Source organism: Musca domestica, unplaced genomic scaffold (genome assembly GCF_030504385.1).
Source record: "Musca domestica strain aabys unplaced genomic scaffold, Musca_domestica.polishedcontigs.V.1.1 92, whole genome shotgun sequence".
Taxonomy (NCBI): Eukaryota; Metazoa; Arthropoda; class Insecta; order Diptera; family Muscidae; genus Musca; species Musca domestica.
Window position 1 is genome coordinate 774,867 of NW_026712441.1, and position 21,554 is coordinate 796,420.

Consider the following 21,554-nt stretch of genomic DNA (forward strand, 5'->3'; position numbering starts at 1 on the left):
CATGGAAGATTCGGTTCGCCGGCCGTAACAGAACGGCAGTTCGAGAAAAGGATAAAACAACTAAATCGAAGTACTTGCTATAGTTAAAGCCGGTGTGCATTAAAACGCTACTTTTTCCCTCTGTGTGTGTCCGTTTCTTTTTTCTCGCTTCCTTGTCGCCTCAGAAGAAGTTCGAGAAGGCTCAATTCTTAAATTTGAAGTTGAAGTCAAGTGTTTTATTCAACCTTTTTGAGGTCCCTGTCTTTCAACTTCTATTGTGTTTGTTGGTGCCAAAGGACCGTATCGAGACGTAAAATGTCCTATTTGTGATAGATGTGGAATCGAAAATGTGGAATGAATCATACCATGGATATATAGGGCAGTGGCCAGCATATACCCAAAACGCCAAAGGTACCCCAAAAGAAATTATTCCAATTAAGAACAAGACAAAAGACCAAAAACCAATTGTTTAGAAATGTTTCAAAATTAAGAAAACAACAAAACAAATCACATATTTGTTTGTTTATAAAACTTACAAGAGTGCATAATTAAACTTGAAATGAAAAACATAACAATGTGCATAACCTTGGCAATAATTATTACTTAGAGTGGCAATGATAAAATACAAATATTTATTTCTTAATTTTTAATAATAATTTTTAACAAAAGAAATCTATAAATAATTGTTTATGGAACAAAAGTCTCAACAGCAAGTATTACCTTTACTGGAAGTGGATAAAAATGTATTGGAAGTGTCATAGTGAGTTTGATTCCATTCACCCTTAATGGAATCAAACAAAAGTCGGCCCATTATTTTTTCCCTTAATAAATACTTGAGAGCATTGAATTTTTTGTATATTTTATGGTAATTCATATCTTTAGATTCGGTCTACATTTTACAATCTAACTTTATTAAGAAAAAAAATTAAAAAAAAAAATAAAGAACTAAAAAATTTGACTCCCGAAGTGGACTTTTTAAACGACACAATATTTTATAAAATTGTTTCCGATTTTCATAAAAAATAAGTCAGAAAAAATAAAAATATAGTTTCAAAAAATCCTAAGGACTGGTAAATAGTATGTGAATATGAAAAATCTTGTTTAAAATGATGTAAAAATTATTAACGAAAAAATCCCGATAGGTATTAAAAATAACAAGAAAAAATGAAAAAAGGTAAAAATTTGAAAAATGTAAAAATTGGTTGGCTAATTGTCCCTTAAATTTGGATTTGATGTAATATGAACATTTTCCAAAAAAAAAAAAAATTATTAAAAACAAGTAAATATCAGTTGAGTTCAGTCGGCCCGAACTTTTAATTCTCTCCACTATTTGAAAAGTTAAAATTTGAAAATGGGGCCCAGTTTTCGAGCGGTAAATGTTATCAGAACTTTTGCAATATCAATTAAAAAAAGCCGACAGATGTATACCCTCAGTCAATGTTCGACTATTTAAATATATTTTTACTTATATTATGATTATTCAAATTGTAGGTCCTCTATGGAGCAGTTTTCAAAGGAATGGTCTATATTGTCCGTTTCGTCTAGCTCCTAAATGAATATGATATAATTATTGCGACGTGCCAGGCTTGGACTACATTGGTTACTTCTTTCACATTATATGAGATATGTGATAATTTTTAGAAAATTTTAAAATGTGCGTGAGTTATCAGATATAGAATACCGAAGTATTCCATTTTTATTCTTCATCTAATACCGATTAAAAATATTAATATAGGCAAAATTACAAGAAAGTCGAACTTTTATATCAAATTTAATGCGAAATCATTAATTCCGATAAATTTCATAACAGGTTTCTGGTTGAGAAAAATATTAAAGCATAGCAAGTTGTAAACAAATTGCTGACTTGCTTAGCAAGTTATGACAGATAAAAGCATTGAAAGTATTGGATGCTTATTTCGGTTTCTTCCTCAGGATTTTGTTTTTCAAAAATTCCAGAAGAAATGGTCCGATCTCCACAATCTTTATAACAGATTTTAATTATAATGATATAAATTTAGCGTGGACATTCAAAATTTTCAGCCTTTGTGGGAGACGTACCAGAAGGAATGGTCCGATCTCTACAATCTTTATAACATATCCTGTGTTGATAGAAATATTTAGATGTGTCGAGTCTAAATTGAATCGGATATTAATTTCGGGTTTTATGAGCTTAATATATATTGAAAATTTCGACATTTGTGGGAGAGGTACCAGAAGGAGTGGACCGATATATTCCATCTTAACATCATATATTGGGTTTATAAAAATATTGGGATGTGTGAAATTTGAAGACCATCGAACCCTTACAACACATTTTATAAGAGTTATAATTATACAAAATTTTGACCCTTTGTGGGGCAGATACTTGATGAAGTGGACCGATATTATCCATTTTTGCACCTAACCTAGAACTGACGCAAATTTTAGGATTTGCAAAGTTAAAGGAAAATCAGATTATCGCTTCTCTTTATGTGCAGAAAAAAATATTTTTTTGAATATTTCGACCTTTTGTGGAGGAGAGGTACCAGAAGGAGTTGACCGATATATTCCATCTTAACACCACACCTTGGGTTAATATAAATATTGGGATGTGTGAAATTTGAAAACAATTGGACTCTTACATGATTTATTATAAGAGTTGTAATTATTTAAAATGTTGACCTGTATCAAATGACTCTCTAGCCATATGGCTGAGGATATAAAAAAAGTAAAAAGCAGAAAGTTCGATGGGGCCAAACTTTTAATACACCATTGGAAAGGAATTTGCTACATTTCAAAAAAAAAAAAAAAAACTCCCCTGAAAAATATTGACAAAATCATAACCATTACGATCTGCAAATACAAAATTTGAAATAATTCCGTTGAACAACGTCACTAAAATCGTCAAAATACCGAATATGTCGAATATGGGGCCTATAGAAAAACGGAGACCTTTATTGCCATTTCTATACAAGGATGTTTCGTACATAATTGGAAAATCCTGCAGACCTAGCACACATCCTAGTAAAGTTTTATCAATCTACTTCATTTCGTTCGGAAATTAGGGTGATTTCCAGAGACGGACGGACAAGAATGTGTATAATTTGTGAGGTCTCAAATGTATATTTCGGGGAATAGCTAACTTAAAGCAATAACTAACTATATACAATTCGTTGAAATATGGTTAAAATCATCAAAATGCAGAGAATTTAGAGGTACAATTTTTTATGATGAAAACCTTGACTCGTAAATGCAATTTTCTATCAGAATCAGAAAATACAAAATTGTAAAAAATATATCTATTGAAAAATGTGGGTAAAATAATCAAAACGAAGAATTGAAAACGTTTCGCGGTGCCAATTATATTATAACATTATCATGTAAAAAAATCGTGGCCCTTTATTGAAAATTTTCTGTCGTAGGTGGTATATTTCCCCACGAAATAGTAAATTAAAACTAATTTCGTGGAAAAATGTGCCTAAAATGTGGCTAATATCGTCAGTAAAATGAATATTGGAAGGTACCGTTATATGGGCTCTAACCACTACCGACTTGTAGCAAATTCGGTTGAAAAATATGGGTAAATCCCAAAAATATTAATTAATGGGGTAACTCCGTTATAAAGGGGGCAATATCAAATCGATGGTCCATATAATAAAAATATTATGGACCTAAAATGCATTCGAGTAAGATTGTTCAGAAGCTAGAATGGTTTCCGCTGACGGACAGACAGTTGATGTTGCCTTAATAGTCCCTAAAACTAAGTGTTACCGTCTCGTGAACAATACGACAAAACCAGTAAGAATATTACCAATTTAAGGTGTATTCGACCCAGCTCCGGTTTCATATGGAAAATAAATCCAATTTTTTAAAACTTCGAATATCAGTAGTTACTGCTTTGTGCCATAAAACCTAGCAGTGTTATATATTATTGTTGGGTTATAAACTTTTGATCTAATACATTGAAATACAGGTTTTTGATAGAGAACGATTCAGTTTGGAATCGGATGTTTTCTAGTGGTATTTTATGATAGACAGATATATCTTTGACAAAAAACTCTTAAAATCATAAAATTATATTTTGCTGTTGCAAAATTGTCAGGCTTAATCCCATTATTGTTGTTTTTATAAAAAAAAAGGTTGTTTATTAGTGGAGAACGATGGTAATGTTTACCAGGGGGTAAGGCAGGGGATTCCTAGGTTCGGAAAGGGCCACCAATCCTCATCATTTCCCTTGTTTTATGTCTGGGATATTCTCCCCAGGAGTTATTTAAAAAATAACTCCTATGACAAAAAACTTTTTTTATCCAAGTGACGAGATCGTAAGCTCAATAGAAGAGGAACCAAAAAATTACATAAAACTAAAATTATTTTGGAAAACCTTCTAAATCTTACAACCGCACTTAAAAACATTTTCATCTTTCTCCACTTGTTATGCTTTCGTTTTACATTAACGAAGTAGCATAACCATGTAAGTTGATTTTGTCTGTTACAAAAGATCACAATTTCACTAAAGGATTCTAAAATTTTAAGATGTAGTAAATCGACTTTAGTTTATTTTATGTGATATTCAAATGTATGCTTAACCAATTTCTGACAAGGAAGGCAAAACCTATTACAAACTTTACATACCAAATTTTAAACGATTTCCCTTACCGAAACTTGGGGAGTTATAGCACAACGTGAACTATATAGGCAATGATCTGGTATAGGAGGTAGAACCCATTACGAATCCTATGTACCGAAGTTAAACTAATTCCTTTACAAAATCTTAGATATATACATTTATATGGTGGCTATACATAAAGGTAGACCGGCATTGTGCATTTGCGATCTTTACATGCCTACTGACAGAATCCACGTGTATTAAAAATTTTAGCAATCGATGCCAAATCGAAAAATAGCGTAATTAAAACATATAGACAGAGGGACAGTCAGGCGGACACCGCTAGATCGACATAGAATTTCACGGGAACGGTATAAAAATCCACAAAAATTTATAGAGACAATCGTCTATCTTCAGTTCATTTTAAATACCGATAATAAGGGTCTACCGATAAGAACAACAAATGTGAAAGTTCACGAGTTGAATTCTGAATCCTGATTTACCATTGGCAGTAGAAGCAAGTAAAAAAGCGGTAAGATCGGCCGGGCCGATCTTTGAATACCCTCCACCATGTAGAACGAATTTGAAAATTTTCGAAAAAGTTAACATTCGCCAAAAATTCTGTTAACATTTTCAAAATACCGAATATAGCCGTTATATTAGGGCCTGTACGACAAGCACCTACATAGGCACTGTTTGTCGCAAGCCATTACCATATTCAAATTCAAACTTGAAATAAACGGTGAATAAAGTAGCCAAAATCATCAAAATACCGTACATAGGGAAGTACCATTATATAGGATCTATACGAAGACCTGGACCTGTATAGATCATTTTCAGTCACTGGCTGTAGCTTCCATTACTAACTTCAAATACGACATCTCAAACAATTTCGGTGAGTATTGGACCAAAAATCGTCAAAATACCGAATATAAGGAGGTACTGATATATGCGGCCTATACGAACACCTGGACCTGCATAGGCAATTTTCTGTCACAGACTGTAGTTCCCATTACGAACCCTAAATACGTAATTTGAAACTACTACGGTGAATAATGACGCTAAAATCATCAAAATACCGAATAATGGGAGGTACCGTTATATGGGGGCTATACGAAGACGTGGACCTGCACATACAATTTTCTGTCTCAGGCTGTAGTATCCATTTCGAACTTTAAATGCCAAATATGAAACAATTCCGGTGAATAATGTCGCTAAAATCATCAAAATAACGAATATTGGAAGGTACCGTTATATGGGGGCAATATGAAAACGTGGACCTACATGGCCCATTTACGAACTTAACCTGCCTACTGGCAAAATAAATATGTGTGCAAAATTTTAGCCTTCTTTTTCAATTCGTTCGAAAGATAGCGTGATTACAAGAGACAGACAGGCGGACATGGCTAAATCGTCTTAGAATTTTACGCTGATCAAGAATATATATACTTTGTTGGGTCTGACATGAGTATTTTGAGGAGTTACAAACGGAATGACAAAATTAATATACCCTCCATGGAGGGCATAAAAAATCGGACACAACTTGTTCCGAACGAATTTATATTAAAATATCGAATACCGAAATATATAGACAATACCATTCAAAAATTAATATTGGGAGAAATCGTTGCATACTCAAAGCGTCTAGCGACAAAAATACAAATAATTATCCATATTTTAAACATCTAAATGCTCAAATCGCTTCCGAACCCTTCGAATTATTTGAAATTCAACTAGATTGCGCTTTTTAAGGAAAAAACTCGCCCAAAACCTGATTTAATTAGAATTTCTTAAGCTAATTTCTAACAGTATTCTTAATATTCAAAAAATTTGATCAAATTTAAATAGTCAATAGAATGACAATCATTCCGTTTGTAACTCCTCGAAATACTCATGTCAGACCCAACAAAGTATATATATTCTTGATCAGCGTAAAATTCTAAGACGATTTAGCCATGTCCGTCTGTCTGTCTGTGTGTCTGTCTGTCTGTCCATCTGTCTGTCTCTTGTAATCACGCTATCTTTCGAACAAATTGAGAGAGAAGGCTAAAATTTTGCACACATGTATATTTTGCCAGTAGGCAGGTTAAGTTCGTAAATGGGCCACGTAGGTCCAAGTTATCATATAGCCCCCATATAACTGTACCTCCCGATATTCAGTATTTTTATGATTTTAGCGACATTATTTACCGGGATTGTTTCAAATTTGGCATGTAAAGTTCGTAATGGATACTTCAGCCAATGCCAGAAAATTGTCTGCGCAGGTCCACGTCTTCGTATAGCCCCCATATAACGGTATCCCCCATATTCGGTATTTTAATGATTTTAGCTACATTATAAACTGATTTTTCTTCAAGTTTCGCATTTAAATATTGTAATAACTTATGACAAAAGTTGCCTATGCAGGCCCACGTCGTCGTAGAAGAATTAAGTATTCTTAAGATTTTAACAGAATTTTTAACGGATTTTATTTTTTGGAAATTGCCAAATTTGTACCAAATGGTGGAGTGTATTAAAAGTTCGCCCCGGCCGAACTTACAGCTTTTTTACTTGTTTTTTGCTGCCGTTTGTCACATTATTAGTAATATTCAAAGATTGGGATAATATTTTGGTGAACATTTGTATACCCTTACCATTTTTATACCCTTACACCGCGAAATATTGTTCCTGCACATAAGAATGTGTGTATGGTTCTTCCAATCTCGCCGAGCTGAGTCGATCTAGCAGACCATGTCCATTTTAATTTGTAATCATGCTACAGGTTGCCCGATTTCCAAGAAATTGACCATGGAAGTGGGGTTAGGGTCAAATTAAAAAAATAAATTTTATTTAATTTTTAACAGAAAAATGTCCTGATTTTGCCGTTCCTCTACATATCACAATTATAGACACTTTATCGCATGCCATTTTTTCAATTTTACTTTCAATTTTGGATTGTAAATTTTGTAAAGTTTTTTTTTTACACCCTGCCATATTATGTATTTAGGGTATTTTATACTGGTAGCAATTATCGATCTGGGGGCAGGGGTGTTTTTGAAGATGTACATTTTGGGGTGCAAATGTACTAAAAAATTAAAACTTCTCTGATTTTGTAGTCACAATTTAAAACCAATCGACACGAAATTTTGCATGAGGAGGGAGTTAAGGACAGGGCAGAAGTTTAGCATTTTGTATGACCATTGGATTATATATCGGGTAAAACGAACCACAACTTTTGTGTGAAATTGTTTTGAATACAGACAGACAGAGAGCGTAAATTTAGAGCAAGTGTCCCCGGCCAAATATCAAACCTTACATTTATTCAGGGCTGTATGGCGTTATTTCAAAAATCAAATCTACTAAAATGGATTTGGACCTAAGGGGCTTCCAACATATTATAGTGTTCCAACATATTATAGTGTTAGGGTTTCACATAGTCAGTTGTAGGGTATCACTTCCGACATTATATTGTTAGTAAGCAACATTTTTTCGACCTTTGCTTTCCAAACACCTTTCAAAATTAAAAATAAATTACATTAATTCATTCTTACTCATTCACTGGAAAATAAAAACAAGACGAATGAAGTCTGCCAAGATCAATCTAAATTGCGTTTCCCTACCTTCAACTGTCGCATGAGGTTTATATTACATTTACAAATGAAATATAGGTAAACGACAAATAGCAAACCGATTTTGTCCATATTAACTGTTCTTAATGCTGTAGCATATACTAATATGGTTGATTTGATATTTTTAGAGATTGTAATTAAGCCTGTTGGAACAAATATTTCTTTTCAACGAATTAAGTAAAAAAAAACGAAGGGCTCTAAGTGAGCAAACTTCTTTTTGCAAATATTGATCTATTGAGAGAATTTTTTAAGTTTCACTCAGATTGGAGAATATGAATTTACGACACTCCATGGATAGTCCGATGTATTGTTGTGCACCCCATTCTATGGAGGGTAAATATTACTTAGATATAATGGTCCTTTATATTCTTGTAAAAAAAATTACTACTAAAGTAGTCTTGTAGTTTTTTTAAAACTACAAGAGGATACAAAACCTCAATACAAATCGTACTTCCTAGTACAAATGTAATGACACAATATTTTTTAGGCTTTTTCCCTTTATTTCTACTGATCTGACTACATTGACAACTTTTGGTTAAGGCACGAAAAAAGGGTATCGTCCGTATTTACCTATTTGTAATGTCAGAGATTAATTAATTTGTATACAATATTTGGAGTAAAAAATGGTTTCCTTGCAAAGTGTATAGGTACTCAATTTATAGTTTTAGAATTGTATAATATTGAAATTTTTTGTACATTTCGTTATGACTTGTTCCAAAAATTCCAAGTTTCCTCAACTTAATTTATAATAACCATCACCATATTGTAGAAAAAAATTTACAATACAAATCCCTTTGTAACTTCTCGATATAACAGCGATAGACCCTACGAAGTATATTCTAAGTCGATGTACGTTGTACTCAAGCTATCATTCGAACGAATTGAAAAAAAGGAGGCTATAATTTTGAACATGTATGTTCCTTGTCAGTGGGCAAGTCAAATTCATAGGTGAGGAATATACACATTTGTTATTTTAAAGATTTAAGCCACATTTCCTAACGGTAATTTATAGATATTTTGTGGTAGATTATAGTATATATATGCCTAGGTTTAACCTAAGGCCCCATATGACGGTACCTCTTTGCATTCAGCATTTTGATGATTTTAGCCATATTTTGTATGAAGTGCTTTAAATGTTGTACTTGATATGGATACAATGGATACCATCCTCTGTAGCAGGCAATTGCTTACATAACGATACCTCCCCTTTAACTGTATCTACCGATATTCGATGTTCAGATGATTTTAGTCTCATATTATAAAGGAATGGTTTCAAATTTAGTATTTAGTTTGTGGTAATCTATATTTGACCACAATTTCCTATAGTCGGTTATTTGGCATTGTGAAGCCTCGTTTTGATTCAGAGTTAGGTGGTATCAAATCGTCTATTACGATTTCTCCAGATAATAATATGTTAAATAATTCTAGCCACAAATCACTTTACAATGTGATTTTACGTAGATCATAAAAATGAACTTTGGTTATATTTTTTCTCAATCACGCGTACAATGATATAATATCCTATAGCACAGTGTGTTGCAATAGAATTTTGTAAAAAAATAGAAAATTGTCGGCAGATCTTTTTTTATCAATTGGGCATTTGGGTTACTTTAAATAAGAAAAACGTGTAAGGCAACTTGGAAAGTTATTTTCGGGGTTTATTCTTTTAGAGGAGGAAAAATTCAAGAGTATTTATTATGATTATAATTATTTAAATTGTTTAATAAAAATATTGATTTGCTGTATCAATGATAAGATAAAAAGTTTTTTAAATCGTGAAATATTTATCAATTTGTTAAATTAAATTCCTTATTTTTTTTAGAATTTTTTCATTTATTATAGGAATAATTTTTATTATAAACGATTTTACAATTGTTATTGAAGAAGTCTTTTTTTAATTGACATAAAAATTGGTCAAAATTTTATAAGAACAAAACAAGGGAACTGATTAGGATTGGTGGCTCTTTCCGAAACCTAGGTATTCCCTGCCTTACCCCCTGGTAAACATTACCATCGTTCTCCACTAATAAACAAACGTTGTTTTTATAAAAACAACAATAATGAGAATAAGCCTTACAATTTTGCAACAACAAAATACTATGGTATACCGAACAAACAAGCCAAAACTATTATTTTTGCTTATCACTGAATCGCATATTTTTGGAAAAGTTACTTCTTGGACAGGTTTTTATAAATAAATCTATTGATGACGCAAATAATTAGAATATATTAAAGCAAACACATAATGGTACGTCATAATATGAATCTCAATTAAAGTGATGATTAACACATCATGACAAAGAACCAATTTCGTCATTGAACTATGAATGTAAACACTTTTGAACTCCAATAACAATATTTAATTGTTGGAATTTTTTTAGTTCACTTGGTTGTTTCCAGTATTGTGTCTAGTCGTTCTGAATTTTCTACACAGCAATCTTAAAATAGAAGTTTTTCTATATGAAGAAGTCTATTTGTTTTGTTTTCACAGTCATGAAAAATAATTAACTTCCTAAACTTGTTGCTTACTATTGAAGAGTTTATTTTTGTAAAAGTTATCTCTTTAATCGTTTTCTAAAAATAAACTTATTAATAACGCAAATAAATTAAATATATTGAAGCCAACATATAATAGTATGTCATATTGGGAATTTCAATTAAAGTTATGATTAACACATCATGACAATGAACCAATTTTGTCATTGAATTATGAAAGTAAACACTTTTTGAATCGCAATGAAAATATTTTATTGCTGGAAATTTTTTAGTTAAGGTTAAACATAAGGTAGTCAAACATACGATATGGTCACTTGATTTGTCCAGTATTGTATCTAGTCATTCTGAATTTCCTACTCAGCAATCTTAATTAGAAGTTGTTCTATATGAAAAAGTCTCTTTGTTTTATTTTCACACTCATCAAAATAGATATCTTCCTAAACTTGTTGCGTATCACTGAAAAGTATATTTTTGTAAAAGTTACCTCTTTAATCGTTTTCTAAAAATAAACTTATTAATAACACAAATAAATGAAATATATTGGAGCCAACATATAATAGTACGTCATATTAGGAATTTCAATTAAAGTGACACATCATGACAATGAACCAATTTTGTCATTGAATTATGAAAGTAAATATTTTAGAACCCCAATGACAATATTTTATTGCTGGAAATTTTTATGTGAAAGAATTGTCAAATATACGATTTGTTCACTTGGCTGTTTCCAGCATTGTATGTAAATATTTTTATACCCACCACCATACATAGTATGAAGGGTATATTAAGTTTGTCATTCCGTTTGTAACTCATTGAAATAATAATTTTAGACCCCACAAAGTATATATATATTCTTGATCAGCGTAAAATTCTATGACAATTTAACCCTTTCCGTCCGTCTATCCACCTGTTGTACTCACGCTACAGTCAAAGTCGAATTAAGATAGGAAGCTAAAATTTTGCACAGATCTGTCTTTTGTCTGCAGGCAGGCCAAGTTCGAAGATGGGCTTTATCGGTCCACGATATCGCATAGTCCCCATATAACGGAACCCCAAATATTCGGTATTTTGATGATTTTAGCCACATTTTTTAATGGAATTGTCTGAATTTCCACACAAGGAGTTCTTTGTGAGTACTTTCCTCCCTCAAAGAGAATTGTCTATATAGGTCTACGACATCGTATATCCCCCATATAACGGTATCCCCCGATATTCGGTATATTGATGATTGTTACCACATTTTCCAACGAAATTGTCTGAAATTCTACACAAAGAGTTCTTTGTGAACACTTTATCCCCTGAAAGGGAATTGTCTATATAGGTCCACAATATCGTATAAACCCCTATACAACGGTACCCCCAGATATTCGGTATTTTGATGGTTTTAGCTACATTTTCCAATGGTATTGTCTGAAAATCCATACAAGGAGTTCTTTCTGAGTACTTTATCCCCTGGAAGATAATTATCTATATGGGTCCACGATATCGTATAGCCCCCATATAACGGTACCTCCCCGATATTCGGTATTTTGATGATTTTAGCCACATTTTCCAATGGAATGGTCTGAAAATACACACAAGGAGTTCCTTGGGAGTACTTTATCCTTTGGAAGAGAATTATATATATAGGTCCACGACATCGTATAGCCCGGAATTTCAACGGAATTGTCTGAAATTCCACACAAGAAGTTTATTGTCAGTACTTTATCCGCTAGAAGAGAATTGTCTATGTAAGTCCACGATATCATATATCCCCTATATAACGGTTCCTCCCATATTCGTTATTTAGATGATTTTTGAGACGTTATTTACCGGAATTGTTTCAAATGTCAGTTCGGAACAGTTACTACAGTCTATGACACAAATTACTTATGCAGGATCACGTCTTCGTGATAACGGTTCTCATGCATTGAAGTGTGTATTTAATTTTTGTAGCCTATATCGACTTTTCTCTCTTTATTATTATTTTTTTTTTTTTTTGGGAAATATTAACTTTTCCGGATAAAATATTGCACAAAATTTAGCTAAAATCGTCAAAATACCGAATACATGGAGGTACCGATGTGGTGAACTTTTGGGAATATAGACCCCACCCTCGATTTTAAGTAATTTAAATATTACCAAATTAATCTTTAAATTACTTAAAAGAATTAAAAATTGGGACTTATTTGTAGATAGTTACAATTTACACAAAAACTATAATGATTGACCCACATTTTGGTCAATCTTCTACATGGACTATGATGTTTTACGTTCAAACGTTTTTTTTGCCATTTTTGGTTAACATAGAGAAGTAATATTGTTTCAAACTACTTTTCTTTTTACGTCCTTGCAAAAAAATGCAGTCTACAATATGTACTGATAAACTGAACTACGTCTTTTGCATCCAACATTGTTCTGGTTATAAAGAAATTTACAAATTAGGCATCTTATTAACGAGAATTTAGTAGAGTTATTAATTACTTTCCTTATCTGTTTTATTTTCTGAATCTATATACTCCGAATTTTTAATTTCATTAATAAATTTTCTTTTTTCTGATTCTTCTTTCAAATCGTTTTCGAATTACGCTAAAAACTTAATTCAAAAATGCTTTGTTGTGAGGAGTGCATTAGACATTTTCACAAACAAGACTTAAATTTGTATTTTATGAACAAAGCATTCAAGCTAACAAAAAAAAAACAAAACACTGCGTTTGAATCTCTCTTCGAGCTATAAATAAACACTGAGTTAAAACATTGTAAACAATGCAAATATGTACATACCACAATCGACAAATATTGCAATTAATTCATACCCACAAGCCTGTCGATAAAAGAGTAAATAATAAAATTATTCCCCACATTCATGAGTGCTTTAGGAGAGAGAGGGATGTACAATATTCATTCAGCACACCACACCACCCACCAGTCCACCCACCCACATTCCGTTAGACACCTTTATTTAGGAGTTAAACAAAAAAAGAAAACACTATGTCAACAATGATCTTCATTTCTTTGCCGTTGCTTATAGAAACAGTGCCGGTAATGGTATCCAAAGAGGCAAAGTAGAAAGAGCGCGCGAGAGAGAAAGAGAACAAATAAAACTTGTTTGGATACTCATGTTTGCAATGTGAACAAAGCAGCGCCATTAAGGGACACACACATACATAGCCCTCACACAACTCATTAACCAATCAACCAAAGCCGAGAGCCTCTCTGACTCAATGCATTTGGTTTGTTGTTGTTGCCCAAGGCTGGTGTATGTGTGTTGTGTTCAACAATTGTTGTTGCTGTTGTTGATCTTAGCCAGAATATGATGACTGCTGTTTGTTGGGTGGATGAATGAACGAACGTGTAGGGAAGTCTTTGAGTATTGGTGTTGGTATTTTTCTTTTGCTCTTGCAATATTGTTGTTGTTTTTTGTTTCTTTTACAAAAATTTGGCTTCTGCCACTGCTGCTAACGTTGCTCACGCCGCCGCTGCTGCTGCTGCTGGTACTACTACTGCTGTGTTGTTGTTGTATGCTTAACTGACTGATCGATCATACATCACAAATGCTAACAGAGCGAGATCGCTACGCCTCAAATTAGTCGCAACAAGTACGGTTGACGAAGAACAACAAGTCGGAACGAAGTCAGAAGAGAGCCTGCATACGTTGTGTGTTTTCTTTTGTTTTGTATTTTGGAAAATTGTGTGTGCGTGTGTTTTACTTTTGTGCATATTTTCCCATATCTTCAATTGATTAATGAAAACTTTAACAACAGAAAACGAGAAAAAAGATATTAACAAAAAGTTTTCAACAAAAAAAAAAATATATTTTTTTCTCAGCATTTTAACGACGGCATGACAGACTTGCCCGGCTTCAATTAAAACGAAAGAACTTTTCTCATGGAGAATTAAACAAAATTAAAGATCAAAGAGATCTGGTCAACAAATGAAGCGAATTTCGCAGAAATGATTGATTGTTTGCAGACAAGGCTTTTCTTGGAATAAAAAGCCCATAGCAAGCTTGTGATAATGGTGTTTACTAACTTCTCAATGACCATTCGATTAATAACTGTATGGACTATATATTAAACTTTAAGAAACCAAAGAAAAATGCTCAAAGTGTTAAAATGAAATTTTTATAAAATTCAAATTACCTTCCTTAGCTATTCATTTAAAAACAAAATATCAACACAAAGAATACTCTACCCAGCTGTAAAGCTACAAGGCAAATAAATAAATGAATAATAATAATAATATTAAACGCAAGGTGTAAAGTGTGTGCTAATTTTCAATTAAATCAAAACTAAGCCAGTAAACCAAGTAATAGCAACAACAAAACTCACCTGGCCCACAACAAAGTTACCAAGAGTCGAAAATTTCGACGTTAACAAGTGTGAATTAGAATCAATTGTTACAACAATAGTGGCAAATTCCCACACCAAGTTTACTCAATTACCAACTAATCTAGCAAAACAGATAAAAATAACAACAACAAGAAAAATAAGAAAAATAAAAAAGGCAAATAATAAGAAAACGAAATAAAAATAAACTGCCAAAGAAAGTCAGCTAGCAGTTAGCGGAAAAAATACCCCCGAAAAGAGTAAATTCAGTTAAAAGTGAACAGGTGTATTGAGGAAAAAGCAACCAGCAGCAAGAACCATAAGAACAACAACAACAGCTAGCATATTTTCAAAGCGTAGTGCAACAGCTGAAGCAGAAACCACTAAAAAACACAACACCACCATCATCATCATCGTCGGAGGAGGAGGAACACGTGAAGGAGGAAGGAAAAACGTTAAGGCGATCCCCGTGAAAACAAGAAGAAAAAAAAATAAATAACCATACAGGAAAGACGAGCCAACAACATATTCTTACTCAAAACTTCTAATGAGCAATACAACAACAACTACTACAACAATCATCCCCGGCAACAGTAACACTCACCTGTTCATTTTGACGTTACGTTTTTCGTCTTCTTCCACTGCATTAACGGTTTACAACGGTTTTTTGTTTTTGGAAAATTCTCAAGGATCTCCTCACTCCCAGTGTGTTATTGCCTTTTTTCCCCGAGCCCAATTTAGTAGCAAGGAAAGAAAAAGGCAATTAACTTCCGCCTAATTTGGATTAGTTTGTCATCAACGCCCCCCCCCTCTAAATTTTTTTCTTGTTCCCGTGATTGTCACCCAGTTTTTTGGGTGATACCCCATTGGCGATATATTGGCGTGCTTCAGCTTTATATACGACTCGCAAGAGCAAAATATGATTGAACCAGGTTAGTAGTTATTAAAAAAAAATTATTTTCTTTTTTTTTTAATTATTGCGAATACAGCTTTGACACTTCACACATAGGCTGTGTGATGTTGTTGTGTTTATATATTTTTTAGTTAAATATTTAGTTATGTAGGCATAAGTTTTCTTGCGTTGTAGTTTAAAAAAATTCCTTAGTTCTTTTTTGTTTAGCTACAAATCTAAAGTATGTATGTCTAAAGTAGTTTGTATTTTTCGTGTGGTTATGGGCTTAATCTTTCAAGGAAAAGAAAAAAGTGTTATATTTATAAAGAACAAATATAAATATGATTAACTGACATTTATTATTACTGGGTCTTATAAAATTTCCATAGTTGAAATATTTAGAGGTTTATTTCCATGTTTTTCTAAAATTTGTAAAATGAAATTTATTTTTTTATCCATAAATAAATTTTCCGTCTTGTCTTAAGTTTTCTTCTATGGATTGAAGATATGAAAAACCTATCAGGGTTTTCAAAAGTATTTGTGTGTGTTTCGAAGGGGAAAATGTATACAAATTTACCCAAAATAGCAAAAAAAAAAAAAAAAAAAAAAAAAAAAAACGTTAATTGCCATTTTATTCTCTAACGCAATTGAGGGTTTTTGATAGGACTTTTGGGGGACTATGGGACACATTTTGTATTTTTCAATGATTTTATTGGGATAAACTAAAAATATTTTTTACTTTATTACCAACCTTCTTAAAACACTTCTCTAAAAGACAATTCCATGCTTAAAAATAAATAAAAAAATAAAAAATCATAAATTGCCTATTTTTGTCTATTTTGTTAGTTTGTAACAAAACTGAAAAATGCATGAAAATACTTCAGTCAATCACAACAAAACTTCTGCCAATTCCATTTAAAAAAGTCAATTTAAAGCTTTCAGACCAGCTGGCCGTTTGTACAACGAATTGTTTTTGTCATACCTTATATCTTAGACAATTTTATTCTGATCGACATGAAAATATATTCTCAAGTATTATTTGCCCTTGGCCAAGGAAAAAATGTGCCTTTCTAATTTGGCAGCTAAACTAACTATTTTTGGTCCAATGTGAAGCACTCAATTTATATTTTTCCTGAGTTATCAGTCACTAGTCTGCAAAAAGAGTGAAAAAAAATTCGAATAAATTTTTGAGGCTATTTCTAAAAACAAAATTTTAATTGAAACAATGCAAAAAAAAAGGTTTTACCTCAAAACCTCTTAGAATATAGGAAAAGCATAAAATACAGGTTGAGGATAAACGCAACTCAAACGTCATAATTTTTACATTATTTTTTTAAATTTTATTGGATGAAAGCAAAAAATGTCGGAAGTAGCATCAAATTTTAGAATAAGTTTAGATTAGTTCACTTTTGGTACGAATTATGGCCTTCAAACGGCCAATGAAACCGTCACACGCTGTCCGAATGTCGCTCTGCGGTATTTTTGCCTATTCCCGGCAAAGCGCTTGTTTGAGGTGATCGACACTTTGGTATTTTTTAGTTACAACCTTGCTTTCCTTGCAGAGTTTTGGTGGTCATCTCTCTTTTGAGTCTATTTTCTTTCTGTTGCGGTGTAAGTTTTTGCACTTTTTGGAATTTCAATGGCTTTACCCCGAGCTCATTTTTCAATATTTGCCGAATGGAATCTTGCGATACGTTCAGCTCACGAGCCAATTTTCGGCCACTGCGACGCGGGTTGCGATCAAGTTGCTTCTTCACTTTTCGGATCATTTCTGCTGATGTTGCTATTTTCTTCCGTCCACTTCCTTGACGTCGGGCTACGATACCAGTATCACGGTAACGAGCGATGGTACGAGACACAAAAGAAGTTGGTTGCAGTTTTTTCATCTCACCCTGTATATGAGATGTATATGTTTACCGGACTGTTTTAATTTAATCCATTCAAAAACGAACAAAATATAATTATTTTTTAGTAGAGAAGTAATTCCCAGGTTCTCTTCTCTAAATTATTACTTTGGAAATTAATTATTTTTCCATTTTTTGTTAAAAGTAAAACAATAAAAGTGATCTTGCCAGAGGCCGTCGGAGAATTGTCTTCGACTTAAAACAATCTGCAATAATTTCACATTGCTATCAAAAGGCTAAAATTAAGAAAATATTTACTATTCTTAACTGCATAAGAATTTCATTACTGTACAAGGCCCACTTTTATTCTGCTTGAAATGTTGTGCCTCTCTCTATATTTAAGTTAATAAATATAAATCTACAATTGAAATTTATTAAAACAATTTCCAATTGAAATTGACATACATATATATTTTAATATTTTGGCCTACAAATTTGATTTATTTTTAAAATTCTCCCTAGATTATTTTTGGCGATATATACCCAAGTTTTATTTTTCTGTAATATATTTAAATTAAAAATTGTCCATCATTGCCATTTAAATAATTTTGATAATTATTGCCAAGGGTCAAGCCACAAAAGAGTGCTGAAATGAAATAAATAATAACTATTAAAACAAAAAATTGAAAATATATTAAAAAATTATTAAAAATCCATATATATATATACAATTTTACAAAAATAATTAAATATATATTTTCCCCTTTTTTAATTATAAAAGCAGCTAATTTTTATGTGTTTTCCAATAATAAAATATTAGTGTATGTTTATAAGTACAAGAGTTCAATGTCCTTAATTCACAAGTAGAATATTCAAAACGTTTACAAACAACAGGTCATTGTTACTCTGAAATATCCTCATTTGTAAGGCATGATCTCATGGGAAATCTGAGTAAAAATTACTCGTCACGGATATGAGAAAAAACTTAGGGATTTTTAATGCATTATTAAAAATATTAAAGTCATATTTAGATAGATTGGGGTCTGTGAACTGAACGAAGAAGTTGGAAATAAATTAAGTAAAATAAAAAAAAACACTTGACTATTAAAAAAAAAACAAAACCACATGATATCTCCTTTAGGACTTAATGATCCTTCGGTAATTAAGGATTGAGTTCCTTTGAATTGAGTTACAGTTTAATAAACAAATCAACATTATTAATTTTGGTTAAACATAGCAAAAAAGGAATTTTAATGAAATTTTCTTTAGAAAGTGTTAATAATACATCACAAAAAATATTATTTTAAATCGACTTTCCTAATTTAAAATCGACATTCACTTCGATTTCGGTCAAATTTTTTTTATATACGAGCCAAAAATTATGCAATGATTATCTAGCATTTCTTTCTAATTTTTTTAATCAATCATATTTATGTATGTTACTGTGTCATATTTATGTATGTTACTGATTCAATAAAAAACCAAATATCCATGAAAGTGATTGGGCGCCGCTTCATGTCCTTAATTTATCTGTAGCTATTGAACAAAATCTTTCATTAGTGAGAAATGAAAGATTGTTGTATGTTACAGTGTCTTTTCCAAAATAGGGTTTCTAGTTCCTTTTAGTAATCCTTTTTCTAATAGGCCAAATTTCCAAGGAAGTGATTGGGCGCCACTTTATGTTCTGACTTTCTTCTATGTTTTTTCTTTATTATTACATTAAAAGGAATATCAATCGAATCACTAAACCATTTTGAAACGAGTTACTTTCAAGTCTCCTAGTTCGTATCTTTTTTGTTTCAGGACTTTTCATTCATTTTCCTCCAAAAATCATTTCTAATTTTTTGATGTTAGATTTGGCATCGCCTAGAAATCGAATCGAAGGGTCTCTTTCTGTGTGGCAAAACAAAAAAAAAAAGGTTTTTAAAATTTCTAAATTGATTTTATTGAATAAAGTAAAACACAAATACAATTCTTCATTAAAAACGGGAGAAAATAATTTCGAGAGCAATACTAACAATAGCTCTGTCCCAGAACTGCAAGAATGTAAATGAAAAAAGTTAATTGCGATAACCGATCTTTTCCTTTATGTTATCGGAAAAAAATCTCAAAACTAGTGGACCTGCGAGAAGGTTCTGGAAAAGAGCATATATTTTCTATATATGACCTGAAAATTTCATATAAACATTGGTCGAGGTTCCCCAGATAGATCATAGATAGCAAAATCTTAAAAAAACTTTTCTGCATAGTTACATTTACTCGTGCCACATGTTGGGCGCCTTTTGTTGATTCATTAGAAAATTAATGAGTTTAGTTCTTCTTACATAACTAGATGATGGGAATTGCTTAAAATGCTTCAGAGGAATCACTTTTCTCCTGCCACATGTTGGGCGCCAATTTTCAACGAACACATCATTGCTGGGTTGAGATCATTTTAAAAAGGGATTTGGTCACGTTCAGCTTATTTCGGCTTCTACTCCAATATGTAAATTTACAAAGTTTAGATCTATCATATTCCTTTCCATATATTCTTAAACGATCGTTAAAGTAAAATTGATATTTCTATGCCATAATGGCTGCCGTCGGCATTCATATTTGACGTTACATTCAAAAAATTAACCACCAATTTGTGGTTTGTAAAAAAAACAGAAAAAAAAAAAACAAAAAATCAGTCAGGTATATCCTGGCACAAGTTTTGTGTATTCTATATTTTTCACGCCTTGTTTGTTACCCTTTAAACGGCATGAAAAAGGTGCTTGCTTATTTATTAAAACAAAATACAGCAGAGGGAGGAAGGACAATGGCAAAACAATAAACCATAAAAATGGGTTACCCTTAAAAAACAGGATTCCTACGCTGAAAAGATTATTTTTTCCAATAATCCTACAACCCTTGTGATGACCAAAAAATAAAAAAGGAGAAGAGGCAAGAGTGATCGTGAACTGAACATTGTAGAGATTTAAAAGAAAGCCATTTTGTATGAAATTTATTTTGGACAAAGCCAGATACTCACACAGACACATACTCACACATGTAAAGTAGAGCAACCCAAATCTAAATGAAATAAAACAAAAAAAAAACGTTAACTCATTAGGTGATGGGGTTTGTATTGTAGACATGAGGTGGTGCTTTGTTGTTTCTTTTTTTTTTGGTTATAGACAAAATAAATCACCATGCCTTTGGGTTAGAAACAAACACACAACTACCATATACAAACTTTGGTAAAACTTTAGGTACCGTATTGTAATTTTCGTTAAAGAAATCTAACTACAACAATTTCAAAAAAAGAAAATTCTATTTTAAACTACAGCAATTAAGTTCTACGTACATATGTACGTACGGTGAGCTATGGTGTCCAACTTCGATTTATGTTATACCACATAGAGAGTTATTTTGTTGTTGTTGTACAATAAAAGTTCTGTTTAAAAAAACACACCAACTGAAATCATCGTTAATGCTAGTGACTGTGGCAACAGCGAGCGGCACGATCAACATCATCATCATTCTCGACACACGTGCCCATATACTTTATACATAGGTTTTTTCCGCATACGTCATATTAACCTTTTTCTGTGGCTGTTGTTGTTGCTGCTTCTTTAACTATTATAGCTCATTATAATTAGAAGGGGGAGATAACAACACAGCACAGCACAAAACATAACATAACACACAAATCTAAAAAGCATACAACCATACCACCCCATGCCACCAAAAACAAAAACGTACATACATATATGCAGCTCTATACATATGTATGTATGGTACATACACACAATTATATACCAAACACATTTATTACGCCGCCGCAGTCACCAACAAGTAGTGATCGTTCATTTTTATAGC

At 32.1% G+C, this 21,554-nt stretch overlaps 1 protein-coding gene across 5 annotated transcripts in view; it reads left to right on the plus strand.

Moving 5' to 3' along the window:
• Window positions 1-267: 267 nt before the first annotated feature.
• Window positions 268-21,554, plus strand: part of LOC131800466 (paired box pox-meso protein-like) — a 102,551-nt gene continuing 81,264 nt past the window's right edge. For 2 of the 5 annotated variants that reach the window (XM_059131990.1, XM_059131991.1), the window contains exon 1: window positions 14,218-15,907. In XM_059131990.1, coding sequence (XP_058987973.1) covers window positions 15,895-15,907 — 13 coding nt within the window. In that variant the 5' untranslated portion in view covers window positions 14,218-15,894. Of the gene's footprint in view, window positions 391-14,217; window positions 15,908-21,554 lie in introns of those variants that run through there. The other 3 variants (XM_059131989.1, XM_059131992.1, XM_059131993.1) reach the window with 3 other exon arrangements.